Source organism: Ambystoma mexicanum, chromosome 2p, assembly GCF_040938575.1.
Source record: "Ambystoma mexicanum isolate Mex_15411 chromosome 2p, UKY_AmexF1_1, whole genome shotgun sequence".
In the NCBI taxonomy this organism is placed as follows: Eukaryota; Metazoa; Chordata; class Amphibia; order Caudata; family Ambystomatidae; genus Ambystoma; species Ambystoma mexicanum.
Window position 1 is genome coordinate 1,425,662,049 of NC_090923.1, and position 18,291 is coordinate 1,425,680,339.

The window sequence follows — 18,291 nt, forward strand, 5'->3', positions numbered from 1 at the left end:
ACATGGGAAATCCGGCAGCAGCGCACGGCCATCTTGTGCTAATCTTATCCGTTGCCGCATCGCCCTAATGTGAACTGTCCCGGCGGCACTAAATCATATCCCGCGCCCCTGAGGCTGACATTACCAAACCTAGCGATATTCTCCGCTTATCTCCATGACGTTACTGGGCAGCGTAGCCAAACGTGCCCAGTCATCACCTATGTGTTGACGTCAGTTGACGCAGAACCCGGAATATCAACACGCTTCCTCTCACAACACAGCGCATCCCAATTTTGAATACAAAACTATATTTTTAAAGGAAATGGCAATACTCTGCAATTTATAATGTACTTTTATTTCACATTAAACGCTCTGAGAACATCCGGCGATTGCCATATTCAATCACATTGGTAATTTTGTTCTTTGTTCTCGATCAACAAATGTTTATCATGAGTCACACGGTGTTCCTTTTGGGTTTAAGAAGCGCATTGGACGCACCGTGAATCGCAAGGCTTTGGCATCAGCTTGGCGCTAGGCCACCGTAAACTAGGTCAGGTTGCTCCTTATCGCTGGTATCGCGAAAGGGCATATTGGCCTGGGGCGATCGTCCCAAAACAGCGTCATAGTTATCCAGCCATTTAAGTGTATCTGCTGGCTAAAGAAGCCATCAATTGGTATCTGGAATCAATGACATTCGCAGAAAGGCAGGATGTAGCTGTGTGGAAAACATAACAGAAATGTGTCTCAGTAGCCGTTCTTTATTACAATTTATCAATTTACCCATTAATTGAGCACCGTGAGAAAACTAATGATGAACATAAACGTGAAACAATGGAAACACAGAGAAAACATTGTGGAAAGTAGTCTACAATTTGCTTGAGAGGTTAGTGCTATGGAGTAGGTTTAGCTTGCAATGGGATGCACGGCTGCCTGTTTTTTCAGCAGCCTCCTTATCTTGTGCACGTTGCACCAGCAGGTGCTTCCCCCGCCCTCTAAACACTTTTTTTGTCCCTTTCAATCCAGTACCAGCGCGACATGCACACTAGCGCTCAACCATCACAAACCACCCCCCACCTCCCTCTCCCTCCTTCCTTCTGGCTCCAGTCTCTGTGCAGGGCCCCGCCCTGAGGAACACACACACCCATGATTGGAGCAGCGCTGGCCTCACACCCCCGAGGTGGCACCACCTGATTGGCCATCGCGCCCGTGACAGGGCCCAGCCACGCTCCCACCAGCACGTCACACGCGCAACATAACTGCTGCGGCTGCTCACAGCGTTACTGGTGCTCCGAGCGAGCAGGCTGCAGCGGTTGGGTCTGTAAAAGCCAGAAAGGTACGTGCTTTTTCACATTTATATTCCTTCTTTAGATAAGCAGGCACAGGCAGCTTCACTCCATGCTGCCCTTTTCTCCAACAGGCCCGGACCTACAGAGCGTCCAATTTCACCACCTCTCCACGGCTCTCCTGGATTATCTGCACCAACATCCAGGTAGGTGCTGCCCACAGTGTTTTCACTTTCTCTTTGGGTGCATCCATGAATCACGCTGACCCACACGGCCATGACTGCATGCTTGCTTCAATTCAAGCCGGGTTTCCCACAGGCCCAGCCATTTATGGTCTCCCCTTTTTCCCCTTTCTCTCCTTGTTTTTCCTTCTCTCTCCCACTTTTGGGATAAGTTGTCTATGTTTTAGCCACCATTAAGTGCCAATGCTCAAACTTAACAAGCGAGCATATGCATCTTTAGATAGCATTGAATCGCTATGTAACATGATTCTGAGCAGGTTCTGGATGTACCACTCTGATACATTGCAATCAGAGGTTGACTCATGCCCTCCTTGCAATGTTCCTTGTGTCTCCTATTCCAGGATACCATGAAGTCCGCCAATGCTGCCCTACCACGAGGACAGCAAACAGACGTTATTGATTATCACTTGAAGATTCAGTGTGTCCTGAAGAAGATGGTCTATAATTACTAGAGAACCATCGAAATTGGTCGACCAGACTTGTTGTGGCTCCACTACAACACCACACGATGTCCCCAAAACCAACAGGGGGTACTACCAAAAACCGAACTCAAAACCCAGAAAGCACAGGCTTTCAGCACACCCCATAGCCAGTGGGTCTGTGTGTTTTGAAGAAAAAATGTTGAAAATCCTGATCCACATTTTGGGCAACCATCCACATGCAAAGAGCTTTGAGCCATCAGGGTGAATAAAAAACAAAGTCAAAAATCCCGATGTCTCCTACCTGCATATGTTAACCAAAGTTGTTTGGTTTATGACTACGAGATCTAATCCCCCTCTCGTTCTCACCCACCACACTGCCGGTTGCCCTCCCATCACTTTTTAGGCTGTTGGTGATAGTACTGTATGCGGTATACAGACAACCACATGCATAGAGCTAGAATTAGTTCCTCCCCTACTCCCTCGTAGATAGGCGCCATACAATCCGCTGTCCGGGGTCAGGCAATCCACTATAACCCTTCTCCCACCCCTCCCCCCGGTAGGGTTTGGGTGTCTCACCAGAGGGCCAGAACAGCTCACCATCTTGTGTCCCATGTTTAGGACTACCACTAAATTATCCCAACCACCTTTTTCGTCTTGCGTTGATCTGCAAGCAGACCGATGTTTCCCCAGTGAACCGTCTTTTGTGTACCAGTATGCCCCTACGGTTTGGGAAGGCAGTTGCTACCCCGGCTTCCTTAATTGACCCTGTTGTTATTTGCTAGTATTCATAGAACACATAGACAGCATTTTAATGAAATATTAGCATAGAATTTGGCGTTGGTGTACCCTCTGGGGAACCCAGATGTGGACTACATGTATTTCGATGCTGGACTGCCCATGTGCCCGGGACAAAGACAAGTACACATAGGTTGTTTTTGCATGTTGTTGCAATTTGCCACAAACAACAACCCAATACAATGTAAGCCAGCAATAACGGTCAGAAAATGAAACTGACTTGTTCTTCTATAAAATCGTCTACAGTAAAACTTATATAATATTCAGCATTTCCATTCTCTCGGCGTAACGCAGACTGTCCGTTCAGATCAAAACATTTTCATAAAATGAAATTACATGTTCCTTTGTCCAGTTTTGGAATGGTGAACATTATCATATTTGATGGTATTACACACCTCCCTTCATTAATTCCATTCAGAATCCTCCCTTTCTTCCAAGGACGAAAAACAATCGAACCTTATACTGTGTACGACGCGTGGGTGTGCTCAGTTTACAAGCAAAGTTCAAAGGCGCTGACCTTCACTCCCAATGGGAGCAAACAGCCCTTCAGATCACAGTGGCATTTGAAATATTTTTGAAAACCAAATGAATGGTTTGCTGCCATCCACCAATGCCGCGTGAAATTTCTAGTGATTTACTTTTTTTAATGAAAACTATTAGTTAGTTTACTTCCAAATGCCTTATTTATAATGTCCCTCCGGAGAACTTTTCACTCTCCCAGCGACTCGCACAGCCAGCCCACACCACCTGTCAGGTCAGCCGGTCTCCTGTTCACACGGCAAATCATGTAAACAATTTAGGCAAGTAGCGAGTCTCGAGCCCTGACAAAATGTGCTCGTACGCAAATGTCAGAGCAAGCCCCGCTGCAACCCCCTCCTGCCAGGCCGCGGTCCCCTGCACCCATGACCGATGTTCCCTTTGAACGCATCTGGTCGCCAGAACCTTACCCCGCACCACCTCAACTTCACCTCGAATATTCCTAATCAGGATTGGTCATATATTTTGGTAACGCTGACACCTACCCCCACTGCGTTCGAAATCAGAAGACTGAGGGCCGCAAATCAAAGATCGGCCCCTGTGAGAAGGCATCCAATAGCAACGACCCCTAACACATGCACCCATAAAAATATAGGTCGGAATGCACCTATTTCTCACCAACAACCCCCTTTGATGCACTGTTTTGCTTAGTCAGTAGTTCTTGCATGCCAAGTATCTTATCTAGCCTAGATCTCATTCCTTTTGTGGGACGCGTATTTATTCAGATATTTGGACACATGTTTGGTAAGGCAACTGCAGAACCCCAAAGTTGCTTTCATGCTGATATCCATCTGACCCTCACCCGATCAGTGAAGGACCCACAAGAGCTCGACGAAAGCGAGAAGTGTGAAAGCACAGGGTTACACTCTATGGCATCCTCCAAAAGGCACTTCTTTAAAAAAAATGGACAAAGAGGATACATTTCAAAATACAATTTGGAAGCTTTATTTGGGCACTTTATATAAACATTATTGAACAAATAAATAGCTGGTAATCATTTGTACCGGGAAGTGAACTGTTCGCGAGGTCTGCTTTCGGTGTACAGGGCACGTTTGCAATGTTTTGTGAAAATGTATGTGTCCTCGGAACAAAATCATGAGCGATTCCATGAGTATGTATGTCCAACACAGTCAAAATGAGATCTTTCACAAAATCGAATTCCATTTCCTGGTATATTTGCTTGACCACCCATGTTTTGCTTCTTTTCGTAAAGGCCATTGTGTAACGAAGCATTCCAAAGTTTTCAGCAGTCCTCGATTGTTCTCTCCCTACGTTCTCGTTATGCGCTAAGACCGTTAGTCATGTCCTATATTGTATCCCGTCTATGCCGAAATGCAATCTCTTGGGCCCGTCGATGCCGAAATGCAATCTCTTGGGCCCGTACTCTAGGCACATATTGTGGAACACCTCCAAATCTCCTGTGTGACAGAATTCTGTGAGTCCCTTCAGATCTCTTGATAGAGTTTTATCAAACACAATCTTCTCAAGAGCTTTGTGTGGAGGTGAAGATGGAGCCAACCAATTCTTCTTGCATTTCTGCTCCTCCAATAAAGGTCCATGTGCACATTGGTGAAAATGTAGGTTTTCTGTCCAAGAGCGAACTTTGGAACAGTGGTGCATTAGTGAGCGCCATTTTTCAAGTAGAATTTGCACAGACCCACCACAAGTTTTGGAGCTCCACCAAAGATGGTTGCTGAAAGACTGGGACCACTCCAAAATATTTTCAGAACCTTTTTTTTTCCAGCAGCTGTGATTTTTTTGATTGATTGATTTGGCAACGTGCCATACATCAAATTGATGGCAAATATTTTGAGACTGCTCTCTCATGGTCTTGGCTATTGAAACATATCCGTCGGTGGCTATGAGGTTTATTTGCATTCCCCTCAATTGAAGATCTTCCAGGGATTTGATAAAACCATGTTTCTCCATGGCCACTGAGGACTTACATACGGACACCTGCACGACCACCAAACTCACATTTCTTTTAGTTTCTATGTCCTGAAAGTGTTATGTGCAGTACTTTGCTGAAAATCCAGGGCTATCACACTGTCCATCGCTAGCTAGCCTGAACCGTTTGTGAGAGAATGTCCTTTCAAATGACATTTGTTCAATTTTCCAAGCTTCACTAATAGCAGGGAATACATTTTCTCGTTAATATTTGTAGTACTGCGTTTTAGAAAGGAACTGGAGTCCCACAAATTGACAGAAACTGGACAACTTACTAAAAGTAGAGCCACTGAAAAGTAAAGCTGCTGCACACAGTAGATTTTCAGCTGGCACTTTGCCCAGCATCGGTGAGGGAAACCATGAAAATTTAGCATGGAGCAGATCACAGGTGGCTTGTATTTTCAGGTTAGTGCCTTGTGATACACGAGTCACATTTAACAATGGCTTCCCGCATACTCCCCCGCCCCTCACTGGATGGACACATTTCAGCATCAGTATAATCTCTGCCAGGCAGCTGTCGAATACAATGTATTTGGGCTCCTTTATTAGACTATCGTCCTACATGAATGTGGTTTGTGACTTAACTGTGGTGGACATATCGGCCGAACCAGAGACACTGAAGTTGAGATCTTTGGCTAGTTCCTCGGTCAATTGCGTTGAGGCTTCAATCTCTGTTATTTTAGCTTGTGTTTTTTTAACACAAATTGGAGGAACCATCAATGTCGATTGTTTGTTGGGTGGCCCTTTTTTTGCGGGTGTAGATTGTGTGAAGTGGTCATTGAGTACTTCAAAAGCATATTTCTTATATTCAGTGTTTTCTTCTTCACCTTGCCTAGTTCTCACATTGTAGCAATGGTCCAAAAACACTTTGCTTGCTTCGCCGGTAACATTAAATTCATTTTCTGGCCATTGGGCATAAGCACCTCGAGTCTGCTTATTGACTGGACGACACAGCACCTCAAATAAAAGTTGCTCCATGGTGAAATCTGTTTGGCAAGCAGCATCTCTGGTTTCATTTGTTGTCTGTGTCTTCATGCTTCGTTTTCTTCTGGGCCTCTAGGAGATGGGTTGTAAAAACATGTTCAATGTAAATCCAACATACAGTATATAGCACTTTAGATAACAAAAAAAAAATCTTAAGAAGACACCAGCCCAAAATACTTTTTGTAATCAAAATTGTTTGTTAGTTACCCTTGCTTTCTTGATTTTCTGTGAAACTGTGTTCTTCACTGTAACGACTGCACCAGCAAGCTGGTCCGCTACCTCGGATCCACGTGCCTCCTCTTCTATTTCCCGATCTTGTATACATCCCTTGAATAGAATATTCATTGAAAAAAGTCAATCGTATTTGAAATCAAATTCTTTCCTTGCACACATGGCTTACATAGATACCCTCGTACATCACTGTGTACATCATTTAATCAAAATATACATTTCAAATTTCACCTGATTGATGGCTAGTGTACTCGATCAGAGATCACCGTGTGAAACCCACTGATTGTAATGTTGCACTCAAGCATTTTGCATTGTATTCAGCATTAGGGTAGAAATGGTAACATTAGAACTGAAATGGTAAAAGTTTGAAAAGATGCTTGTTTATAATAACGTCACTGTCTAATAGTATCAGATGTAGGATATACTTTTTTTCATTCAAGGGAACTGTCAGTACGCATACCTCATGCTCTGGACCAGCTCCAAAGGATGATGTAATTGTAGTCGAAGTACCAGCATCACCCTGTAACACAGTACTTGTTTTAGTATGGTTGAAAAAAGTGAAATTGAGCAGACAATGTTACATATGAATACAAACCCATAAATGAAACATTATGTAAAGAAATGACTGGATACGTAAACTATTTCATATTATCTAAAATTCCATGCATAATACATTTCCGTAATTGAATAGCGAAATAAAACTACCTGATATGCGCTCGAAGTTGTTGTTGACTTCGGGAAAGAAATGGATGCAGAATCTTGGTCCTTCAATTTCAGTGCATTGTCACAGAGTTGTAACGGGAAAATTAGATTTGAATAAGAAATGTGGGAAGATCCAACTCTGAGGAATATGAACTTCAGCAAGTATGTATGGCTCACCATTGGTATACTGGACGTGTCAGTGATGTCGTCACTATCGATAGTCTGTGCTTCAGTCAATATGCTAACCTAAAAAAATTGACATGCAATGCAACCAATTAAATAAAAGATTATGCTTATTTCCAAGGGCACTATAGCATAGATTTCTGTGTCCATAAATAGTTTTCTATGATGCTCCTAAAACCAGGGACAGATGTCTAGCAAAATGTGGTGTAATTATAAAGCAATACAATCTGGTAAATATGCAAAGTTTTGTAAGAAACATTTAAACCAAAAACACCAATTTGTCAATGTAGTTACCTGTGCAGTACCCCAAGGCCTGCAGCTAATTCATGAACCGTGACTCACCTGAGCCAACGTGTGCATTAATAGAGTTGGAATTGCATTTGGAAGCAATTTACAAGACATTCTGAGTCGATGCTGCTTTGTGTACTGTGATTCGTCGTACATATTTGAGGTAAAGTGCAGCCTGCAGATGCAGAATCGATCTCACCTCAAGTCCTCCAAGACTTCCTGGGCTCGACTTTCAAGATCGTCCGACGCAAATCCGCAATATCTGACCGATTCTCTTATTAGATCTATATTCCTCGGTAATATATGCATTATTGTGCCCTTGGTTTGTTATGGGTCTTAGAACGACAACCGTAAACCATACAAGCAGGCATTGTTGAAAAATCTTAAAAAAAAGTCCACATTGTAAAAAAATTAAGTTGCATGAATGCATGAGAAAGATGGAATTATATCATATATTTTTCTATGCAATGTTTGTTTTGGTCACAGAGGCAAAACCTGTGTAGCGTAGTCGAATATACACTAGGATAACTTTCACACAATTGAATGATGTGACGCAAATCGTAACATGTTACTCGTCCGTTGAATGTACTTTCATGCATCAAAAGGAAACATGCTTATATACATGGTCCGCGAAGGATGCTATTCTATCCCGATTGACACTGATGACAATTGCTATATATAGAGAATAGAACAAATTAAACAGAAGTCAATGGTAATGGCAATGAGATGAATGAATATTACACTACTGGGTACATTTGTTCGAAATATATAGAAATTTAGCGATCAGGAAGAGATGATTAGGTGACCTGCCCTTACCATGACCAACAAACAGTTAGATTCAGCAAGCAGGATAGTTAGTAGCAGGAGGATAGGTAGCACAATCAAAAGTTGACTTCCACTGCTCAGAGATGTTCACAGGTAGCACGATGACGAGTTGATTGATTTTTAGTGGTCACAGATGTTCTCAGGTAGCAAAATCACGAGTTGACTTGCGGTGCTCACAGATGTATTCATGATAAATATCAAGGGGTTTATAAAGAATTAGAAAAGTGGGTGTGTATGTGAATGAGTGACGTGTATATGGCGTGGTCTTCTGCGGATATCAGGGGCGCGGCCTGCTTCAAGGGGAGCCTGCCTGGACACACAGGGTCTGGCTAGGCCATGTGTACAATGTCTGCTGTGCAGAAGATACCTTTGAAGTGTACATGGTGTTTGGCACCTTGGTCGTTCCCACCCCGAGAGCCCCCTTGGGAGTGCACAGACACAGGTGTGAACTGCCATTGATAGGGTAGGGGGGGACAGACGGCCAAGAGGCATGCAGGGAAGGGCCGGAACACTGCTGATTGGACACACACTTATGTGGATTTCAGGGGCGCGGACTGCTTCAGGGGAGCCTGCCTGGAGACACTGGGTCTGACTAGGCCACGTGTACAATGGCCCCTGCACGTAAAACACCTTTGAAGTTTACATGGCGTTAGGCACATGGTCTGTTCCCACCCAGCCAGCCCTGCCAGGACAAGTGAGCATTTCCTTGATTCACTGAAAAATTGAAACAACCATTCATAAAAGTTCAGTTGTATCTTATTTTGTTGCTGATGTTGATAACACAAATGTATTACACATTATATACTTTGGGTTGCAGCACAGTGTGGGAAAATTCCCTGTTCTGACCGCTGTCACTGGGGAATGTGTCTCTAATGGCACCAATGACACAGGCGGGTAGAGTGTAGACACATAACAAAAGTGAACAACTATGCATTCCATTACATTTGGGACACAGAGAAATATTGTTTCTTGGTTGTACGTGAAAAAAACATAAGATGACCACTATGATTTCCCCAAATCGCGAGTGATGTATAGAATTGCAAGACTACATTCATTTGGCAGTGATAGATCAAAGTTACGACAATATAGGAGACAAACATGAAATGTTAGTGGCCTAAATGACATCACATCTAGAGTACACTTACTCGTTACTTGGATTGCAAGGGCGAACTGCTGCGAAGTTCATGCAAAAGCACCATCTTAATCCTCAACACGGACCGTGTGAGGCAGGCTGCCCTGGAGTCATGCAGCTCGGTAACGCATTGCGACCGTGTCTCGTCTCCCGATATGTAGGACAAGCAACCAGAGCTTTCTTGGCAGCAGCACTTCTCCTCGGTTTGGCATTACCTCGCACCACTTGCAGGTACACCAGGTGGAGACATTGTCCATGCAACTAGGCTGATCTGGTCATTCGTCCTTCCAACTGTCGTCCTAAAGGCCCATCGTTTCTGCATCTTTCTCTTTCGAGTAATTCTGCCTCGGAATACTCCGGCTCGTACTCGTACTGGTAGGGCTGTATTGCTGCCATTATTCGACAAAATTAAAATAGATAGTAATGATAGTACTAGTATCTGTTTGCACGGGCTACGAGCAACAACGATAGCTGAACAGAGCAGAAACGAGCCACAGGATACACAAAAAAGATAGTGAAACGATTGGAAAAGCAACTCTGATGTGGTCTGTTGAGAAGCGGTCTGTTTATATTTATTGAGGAAAGAGGCGTCCTGCCATTTCCATGGAGACACGTCATTAGCTGAAGCGCAGAGAATGTTGACACGAGACGTGAATTGGCGTTATGAAATGGGCTGTATGCGTCTAGTGATGACAGCCTCAGGGGCGGGGGTTATGATTTAGTGCCGCCAGAGCAGTTCACCTTAGGGCGATGCAGCAACGGATAAGATTAGCACGAGATGGCCACGGCCTGCTGTCTGATTTCGCATGTGTAAAAGTGAGGAAAACTACAGTAAGGTGCATAGGAAATGTTTGTACGATCGATCAACATATGCTTAAAAACACATGGCCAAACGCTCAGGACAATAATTTTGAGCGCACTATTCCTTTAAACTAGACTTTATCAAAGCTACACAATTGAAGTATTCCAAGTGCAGTTTATGTTCTATCCCTTGATGCACATACTGATATGGTCCAAATGGTTACAGTTGATGACTATTACTTGAGATCCAAATTGGTTTAACCCAATACTCTATCAAAAACATCTCTTGATGATTTAATTTCTTGATTCAGAAATCTTGTCCGATTCCCTGGAAAGATTATCCTCAATTTGAATTGTGGCATTACCTTTTTTGGTTCTAAATAAGCTACTTTAGTGATGTGTTCAAATGATTTTAGCTGTTTCCTAGATTAATGACCATAAATTATTTTGTTTCCATTCAATAATTCCATGGTTACGAGGCAATCATTCGGCAGTACAGTTTATGTGGTAGCCCTTCATGTACATAATGTTGTAATCCAAATGTTTACAGTCAATGACTTTTATTAGTTGGGACCCAAATTGGTTTAATCTATTGTTGTATTTTGTATTTGAATTGTGGCTGCCAAAGGATTGTCTTCTAACCATGGGATTATGAAACGGCTCCCGTTCCATTCATTCTTTGAGTCTACTCTTTAGCAGTCCTGCGAAGGGAGGGGACAAATAACCATAGACAATACAGAATGGCCTTGACAGGGCTAATGTCACTCAACCTGCACCCATCCATCTTGCCATATTTAATTGGGTGTCAGTTTATCAGTTCCCCATGTCCCATATTATTAGCTCCCATTTCTAAAACCCCAGACCAAAACAATAAAACCGGATAATACAGGAAGGTGTCTCAAGGATACCTTCTTTTTTTCCTGACCCCAATGCATTGGGGTTATAAACCAGATACATGTCAAGTCAAATACAACAAATCACTCCGTCTAACTGCATTGACCACCCCCAAAACTATGCCAGTGCTATTTCTGGGGCACAAATAATAAACAATCGCTAGGATCCCTCCATTGAAACATGCAAGAGCAATTAGCAGGATAGCGTATCCCCACAAAATCTCCACTCCATATTTGCAGAAACTTTAAACATATTCCCTATATGTCTGTCTATCCTGACATTATAAATAAATATTCCTGGCTCCTCAGTGCAGCCCCGCATGCACGCTCACCGGCCCTGACACCCTCCTCGCGATAGCCCCCCTGGAGTTTTTTTTCAGCACCAACCTCTACCTTCTCGTCTGTGGATGCTCCGGGTATTCGGGAGGGGGTCGCTCAGGGTCTAACAGGAAGCTGCGTGGCGCGACTGGTCAGAGTCACGAACACCATCTGTTAATGCCAAAGAAAGGTTGCTTAGATGTTGGGAATAGACAGGCAAGGTCTTTATTCATTTATCGCAAGAACTCGAACAGCAGCCCATCCTAACTGATACCGATACCCAGCTAACCCCCAGCTCGACTGTCATATATAGCCCGGCTGAAGCTTGACCCAACAATCTACGATGGGCCCGCGTAGGCCTTGCCGCATAGTCTTCCCTCCTCACACTAACAAGGGAGTGAATTGTATTTGAACTCCTGTCCATCATCGATGTCTTTATCATTGGGGATCACATGGCCATCGACAGCCGGTCCAGATCGGCAGGTGCATCATCTCCCAAGAGCACCATTGTCCCAACCAGTTAAAACCAGCACAGTCCAAACATGGCACCCGAAAAGGCCTTCACCTACTAACCCTAGACTTCTTGAAAAAACTAAGTTCAGCACCTTTAACGAGCATGCTCAATGTCCTGCATCGCTTGCCAGCATTGTCCTGTGCCGTTCGAGGTTGTGGGAATCCCTCAAAAGAGTCCACTAGGATTTAAAGAAAAATAACAAATGCTAGTGCGGATATGACCCATTGGTGTGGTTGCGCATTCATAAGGGGAACAACATTATTCAAATCATAATCCCTCCCGCAGTTTCATGCCCCTCCGCACACCCCGTTGCGTGCCCTTAATGACATCATCACACTATAGCTTCCAGCGGGGTCCAATGTTGACAGTGATTTCATGCATGAGCAGGAGTCTGATCTCAGCACACTTTGGTTTGGCCGACCATGAATACCAAAGTCAGAAGATAATACTTTTTCATCGCTGAAAATTGCAGGGAGCATACGTTCACACTTGGGCTCATGAATACTGACCACTGCAGTTTATCTTTACTCGTAGATGCTGACAGAAGGGAGAGACAGTTATATATTTTTTTATAGAGTGCTTTAATCTACAGCACTTCACATAGGACATATTTACATACATTACTATTATTACGCAATCGAAATTGGTACTCATTTATTGACCTCGGAAGGATGAAAGGCTGAGTTGGCCTTGCCGGGATTTGAACCGGTGACCTGCAGATCAAACAGAGATCACTGCAACAAGCGTTTAACCTACTGAGCCATCTTACCGGCAGTTCCCCATGAACTTGGCAGGCAAAACGATGAGTCCATAAGCAGCCACGTGTGAGGGGCTCTGCTGGACAACAGGGCCTTGACTTTTGTGACTCTGGCCCCATGGCCTTACTAGAGCAGCGGATACACTCAGTAGTGTGACCCATGTTCACACTTTGCTTTGATTCATATAAAGCTCTTTTTCCTGTTGAGATAGGAATCTGCTAGGTCCCACAGAAGTTCTCACAACCCGTCCTTATGATTCTTACTGTTTGAGTGCCCGGCCCTGTAGGCTGTCGACCTACACAATATGGAATGGGAGATTGAGGTGCAGGAAAACGTTTTTAGTTTACAATTTACGAATCTGTGTGATCACTGCTCTGCTGAAAATGTCGACTAAGAAAATGTCAACTTCCATTTTGGCGACGGACAGTGATCACATAGATCAAATGTTCCCTGCATCCTCCTACCAGCTTCACCCCCTATCCACTTAGCTTTTCGGCAGCACACTTCTGTGTGTGCTGCCGACTCCCCTCTATCCCTGTGACATCAGTTCCCTCCCACTTACATGGGTCGGTGGTGGCACTGCAGAGCCCTTTTGTTCTTTTTTTTAATTTGTTTTAAACTTTCTTTTCCCCTGCTTTACATGGAATGGAAGCAGGGGAAACCGCTGCAATCCCCGACTCCCATTACACCTATCAAGGGGAGCGGGGGGGGACCCCCACAAACACCCGGTCACCCTTGGTCGGTGTAAAATACTGTGCATTGGCGCCGAACCAAAATTAGTTGGAATTTCGGTGTGGCGCAAATGTGCAGTATTAGATATGTCAGAATTATTTTTATGACATTTTGGTATGATACCCAATTTACTACCCTATTAGACTTCAGATCTGGTTATTCCCTAACCTCATTTTGTTTGTAAATACAAAATATATGCAAGAGCCTTGAAGTGCAGTCTCTGGGTGTTCTGTTCCTCCCTCTGTGTGAAAGCAATATTATTATTAATATTGCTAATGTGAGAATGCGGTCATAAGAAGACATTGGGCAGTGGTCGCAGGAGTAAGTTGGAATGAGCCCCTCGTTTGGTGCACTGCGCTGTGCAGCCAGCCCTCCACTGGAAATAAATGCATGTAGAGCTTTGGCTGTAACTTGCTCATGGGTTTTAAAAAAAACTGGGATATTAACATGCACCTCATATTTTGTCTATGGTTGTTTTTAAATTGTATTTACATCTTTCAATAATAAGATAAGATTCACAACCTTTGATGGTGGTATACATTCCCAGGAAACTTTAATCTGCCCCACTGACCAACCATATTAAAAATGAATAGCTGCAAAAAAAGTAAGGCTGAGAGTGATGAAACAAGAACTTAAGTAAGCCTGCGCTACCCCAGACCTCAGTCATTGCACGTGAGAGAATAACTAGCAGTACCTATCAATAAAACCTCATTGCCTGTAGCACTTTGTGTCAATAAGACTTGCATTTAGTGTTTGCAGATTGTTGGTATTCAAACACAAAACATACAGCTTATAGGACTTATCATGGCTCCCACACCTACTCTCACAGCGCATCCGCGCTCATATGTAAAGCCTGTTGAACTCTTGCCAAATCTTTAAATTGCGTTCCTCCATTTCCTTTCTTTGTACATTAAATGCTCATATTAGGACAGCCTCTGCAGCACAAATAGCCACTCTTCAGCAGGAGAGGGCTGGGCGATGGGGGTTCTCCTTTTCCAACTTTATATATTTCCCTATTAACCTTTTTTACACTTTCACATACTCTCTGACTGTCCATCCAATGGAGAAGAACCAGTTCACCACATACTAAATCAATCCCATCTAGCATCTCCAACAAATGTTCTTCAATCCTCTGACAATCCCACACAATAAAGCTCAGGTCCCCTGACCTCGAGTTTCGTCAACCAGAGCATTAGACAGTGTACATGAGCCCAGAGTCATTACTCTGGGTTCCGTAATGATGATGCTGAGTCAACCTCAAATTCAATGTATATAATAGCATAATTTTTCTCATCTATCTTGAGGTGGCTCACGAGCTGGCTCCGCTATCGCTATAGACTTACCTATTCCCTGCTCTGCACAGATATCTCTTGATCCTTCATGACATTCATTAAGTCACTGGGACGGGTGATCTTAAAAGCCTGAATAATTCTGGTTTGTTCTGTGGAGGGGCAGTTGGCAACATAATTCTAGCCTTTTAGCAAGTTCCCAATTGCCTTACATCACCCAGATCATATTAGTGTGTGGCTAATTCCTGTTACGAGCCACTCAAAAGGCAACATGCTCGCCTTGCAAGCAAGACGACACAGAGCACCATAGGTACGATCCCCGGGTCCGCGCTTAGAAACCTCTGGGTATTAAGCGCATTATAAATAACCTATTATATCATATCAACATACTGAGCATACAACTCTCATCCTCAATATTGCCACAGTTATCCAGCTTCTCCACTGTAAAGACTTGCTGGTAATTTGAAGGGCTGAGTTATGCTCTAAAGACACTTTCCCATGTTACCATAATTCCTTGCCGCTCTCCTACACTCATGAAGCCCATAATCCCTTGGTGAGGACAACAGTGAAAGGTTGTCTCCCCAGCTGCATATTCATGGAGCATACACTCTCAAGTGTATACAGCTTCGTGCCTTGGCTCTCAAGTTTCCCCAACTGAGCACACCCACCTCTGGGGCATTCAACCAATAGTAAAGGTTTTTCAAAAGAAAGGCATTACGATATCTGAGGTTTTGCCTAGCGGTGGTTCCATAACTTTCCCCGTTGCCAGCAGGAAGACACTGCAGTGGACATGGACATTATCAATGGACCTTTCAAACAACCATTTTAGCAGGACAGCAATTTAGACATAACACCATATTGTTAAAAATCTACTTTCCAAAGTGTTCTATTTTCAAATGTTACTCACATGTGATGGTGGTTTCCAGGTGCTCTCTTTCCTCTGAGCCGTGCAGATTTCCTGTACCAGACTCTTCTTCCTGCTTTGAAAAACTCTTAGCCAAAGTGATTTCCTGACCTGTAGCTGGAAATAGTGATGCCACACCTCAGTCTCGTGCACATTTAGCTTGACATTTAAAAATACGTCATACCAATAATCCTGTTTCTGAGGTCTTAAAGATTAAATCAACTCAGTGAGCTAGAGCTAAAATGGCCAAGTGGACAGTCTTACTGCATACATATTAATGCCACAACAAGTCAAATAAGCACACAACTCTTGTTCTATTCACCAGGAAACCTCAAATGGGAGCAGATGTTTAGACTTTGCTATCCAACGGTATTATTCACCTGGATCCTGGGTGCCCAAAGGGTGGTTGTTACCTCTGTATACCCTAATCACACCCTCATCATCATTGTTAGGGATATTTGTTTTGTGCCTTACTTATGGAGTCCAGGTGTATTAACCTACTTAGTTTATATGGTCTTTCCTTTGGTTTCCTTACTAGTCAAGTGATATAATGGCTCACTCAGCAGTCAAGACCACTCTGCAGAAGATGTGAGCTGGTTTAAAGTTACAATACAGTGAACACATACACAATAAGGGCATGTCCGAACAAAATACCTCCAGAAAATGTATTCTTTATAATAAAGATGTGTTGGGGAAATTGCTGTAAAATCTCTCTCTCTCTATATATATATATCAGAAAATCTGTTCGTTCCTTATAATATTCTGCACCAAATTTGGCATAGTTACCCGGTGAGGACCCTCCGAACATTACTGGCTACATGACATTTGAACACGCCACCCCTTCGCCTGTATTTCAGCCCCTTCACACGTGAGACGGTTGCCTGAAATCGGCAAAACATCAATGTGGTTGTAGAAGGACCGGATAAAGCTCATTTTACGCGTCTCGACGCAAGGAACAAAACACGTTTCTAGGCCCTAGGATGCACCATTTCCAAGATATTTACACTGCAACGCAACACACCACACCGGATAAAGATGCCTCCCAAAAAGGAAAAATCTATTGGACAAATTAATCCAAAATCAAAGAAAGTGGTATTATTGAGGTCAGTTGAGACACCTCAACATTGTGAAGCCCGATTTGAACAGCAACGAATAACGCAGGCTGATTCAAGGGTTGCAGAAACAACTGTGCATAATCAAGACCGGCTTGAATAACAACGAATAAGGATGTCTAAATAAAGGGCTGTGGAAACAATAGAAACAGAACCCAGCGTGGTACGGGTACTCTTTGCTAGTGTTACTTAAAATTATTCATGACTTTGCAGAAAATGATAACGCAGAATTTGTGATTGCACAGAATCATTGAATGTTCACAAAGTGCAACTGAATTCGGAGTGAGGCTCACAGGTCTCAGAGAGCAAATACAAGTCCTAATGTTAGTTTCTGGGCCCATTGGAATCAATGAGCCAATGCAAAATTGAGGTAAGTTGTAAGTCTGCAGACATGGACCTATAAGCAATAAGCACCCAAAGAGGACATCTAATCTCGAGGAATGGGAGGACCTAAGAGATCAGATTCAGTCACAGAGTGTCACCCACCATCCGGGACGGGCGATTACAGATGTGAGTAGTCATGTCACAAATAGGGACTGTCACAGTTTTATTCCAGATTGGCAGCTCAGCACACAAGCCTTTCAACCATGGAAACCAAAGCACAAAGTTGTGTAAGGTGAACCCCAACAAGAGATGAAGAACTAGGGTCACCTTAGACTGTCAAAGTGTTGAGCAATGGGTCCAGCAGAGGCAACAGCCACATCTGGAAGCCAGAAGGATGAGGTGCTAAGCTACACAAGTGAGCCTGAGTAGTTGGAGAGGCACGCAAACACTTTAGGCCAATGGATGCAGCTGTCTCTGCCTAATCACGCAAAAGGACTGTCAATAATGGTTCCTTCTGGGCATCAAAGAGGCAGAGCTCCACCATTGGATTTTTTGGAGTCCAAAAGATGCTGGGCAGGGCTTTTGCCATTGTCATGTGGTCAGTCATATCTGTGGCTAATTCAGGACAAAACTCAAGTCATCAGCAAAGTTCCTGGTGTAGTGGATCAGCATTAATGCAAACTGGAGTTTAGAGAGTGACCCTAACCACCAAAGAGTGCTGGCCACAACCCACAATTTTTAGGGCATTCTAAATAGTCAACTCAGGAGATGTATATTTCATAAGAATATTAGGCAACGATCCCATTAAGGAACCTAGAGACACAAATACACAGTCATTTGTGGGTCATTCTGAGTCTCCACCCAATCACAGAAGGGCAAGAAAATATGGTTGTCTGGCTATTGGATTTGATAGTAACTAGAGACTCCATTTCCAGCGCCTCCTATGGTAATACAGGTTTGTTGGGAGCCAAAATGGCTGTATGTGCAACAACTATATGAAAGTGCACTAGTGCAAACCAGAACCAGTACAACTGTCCAGAGCAGATTACTGACCCAGGCAGACCAAGTTTCACCTTGGTGGTACACCCCACTTGAG

General features: G+C 43.6%; 1 protein-coding gene across 2 annotated transcripts in view; it reads right to left on the reverse strand.

Annotated features, from left to right (window-relative positions):
* LOC138567581 (zinc finger protein 665-like) overlaps nucleotides 1-18,291 on the reverse strand; it is a 728,415-nt gene that overhangs the window by 468,069 nt on the left and 242,055 nt on the right. For both annotated transcript variants that reach the window (XM_069645953.1, XM_069645952.1), the window contains exon 5: nucleotides 15,763-15,876. In XM_069645953.1, the coding sequence (XP_069502054.1) occupies nucleotides 15,763-15,876 (114 nt within the window). The remainder of the gene's footprint in view (nucleotides 1-15,762; nucleotides 15,877-18,291) is intronic.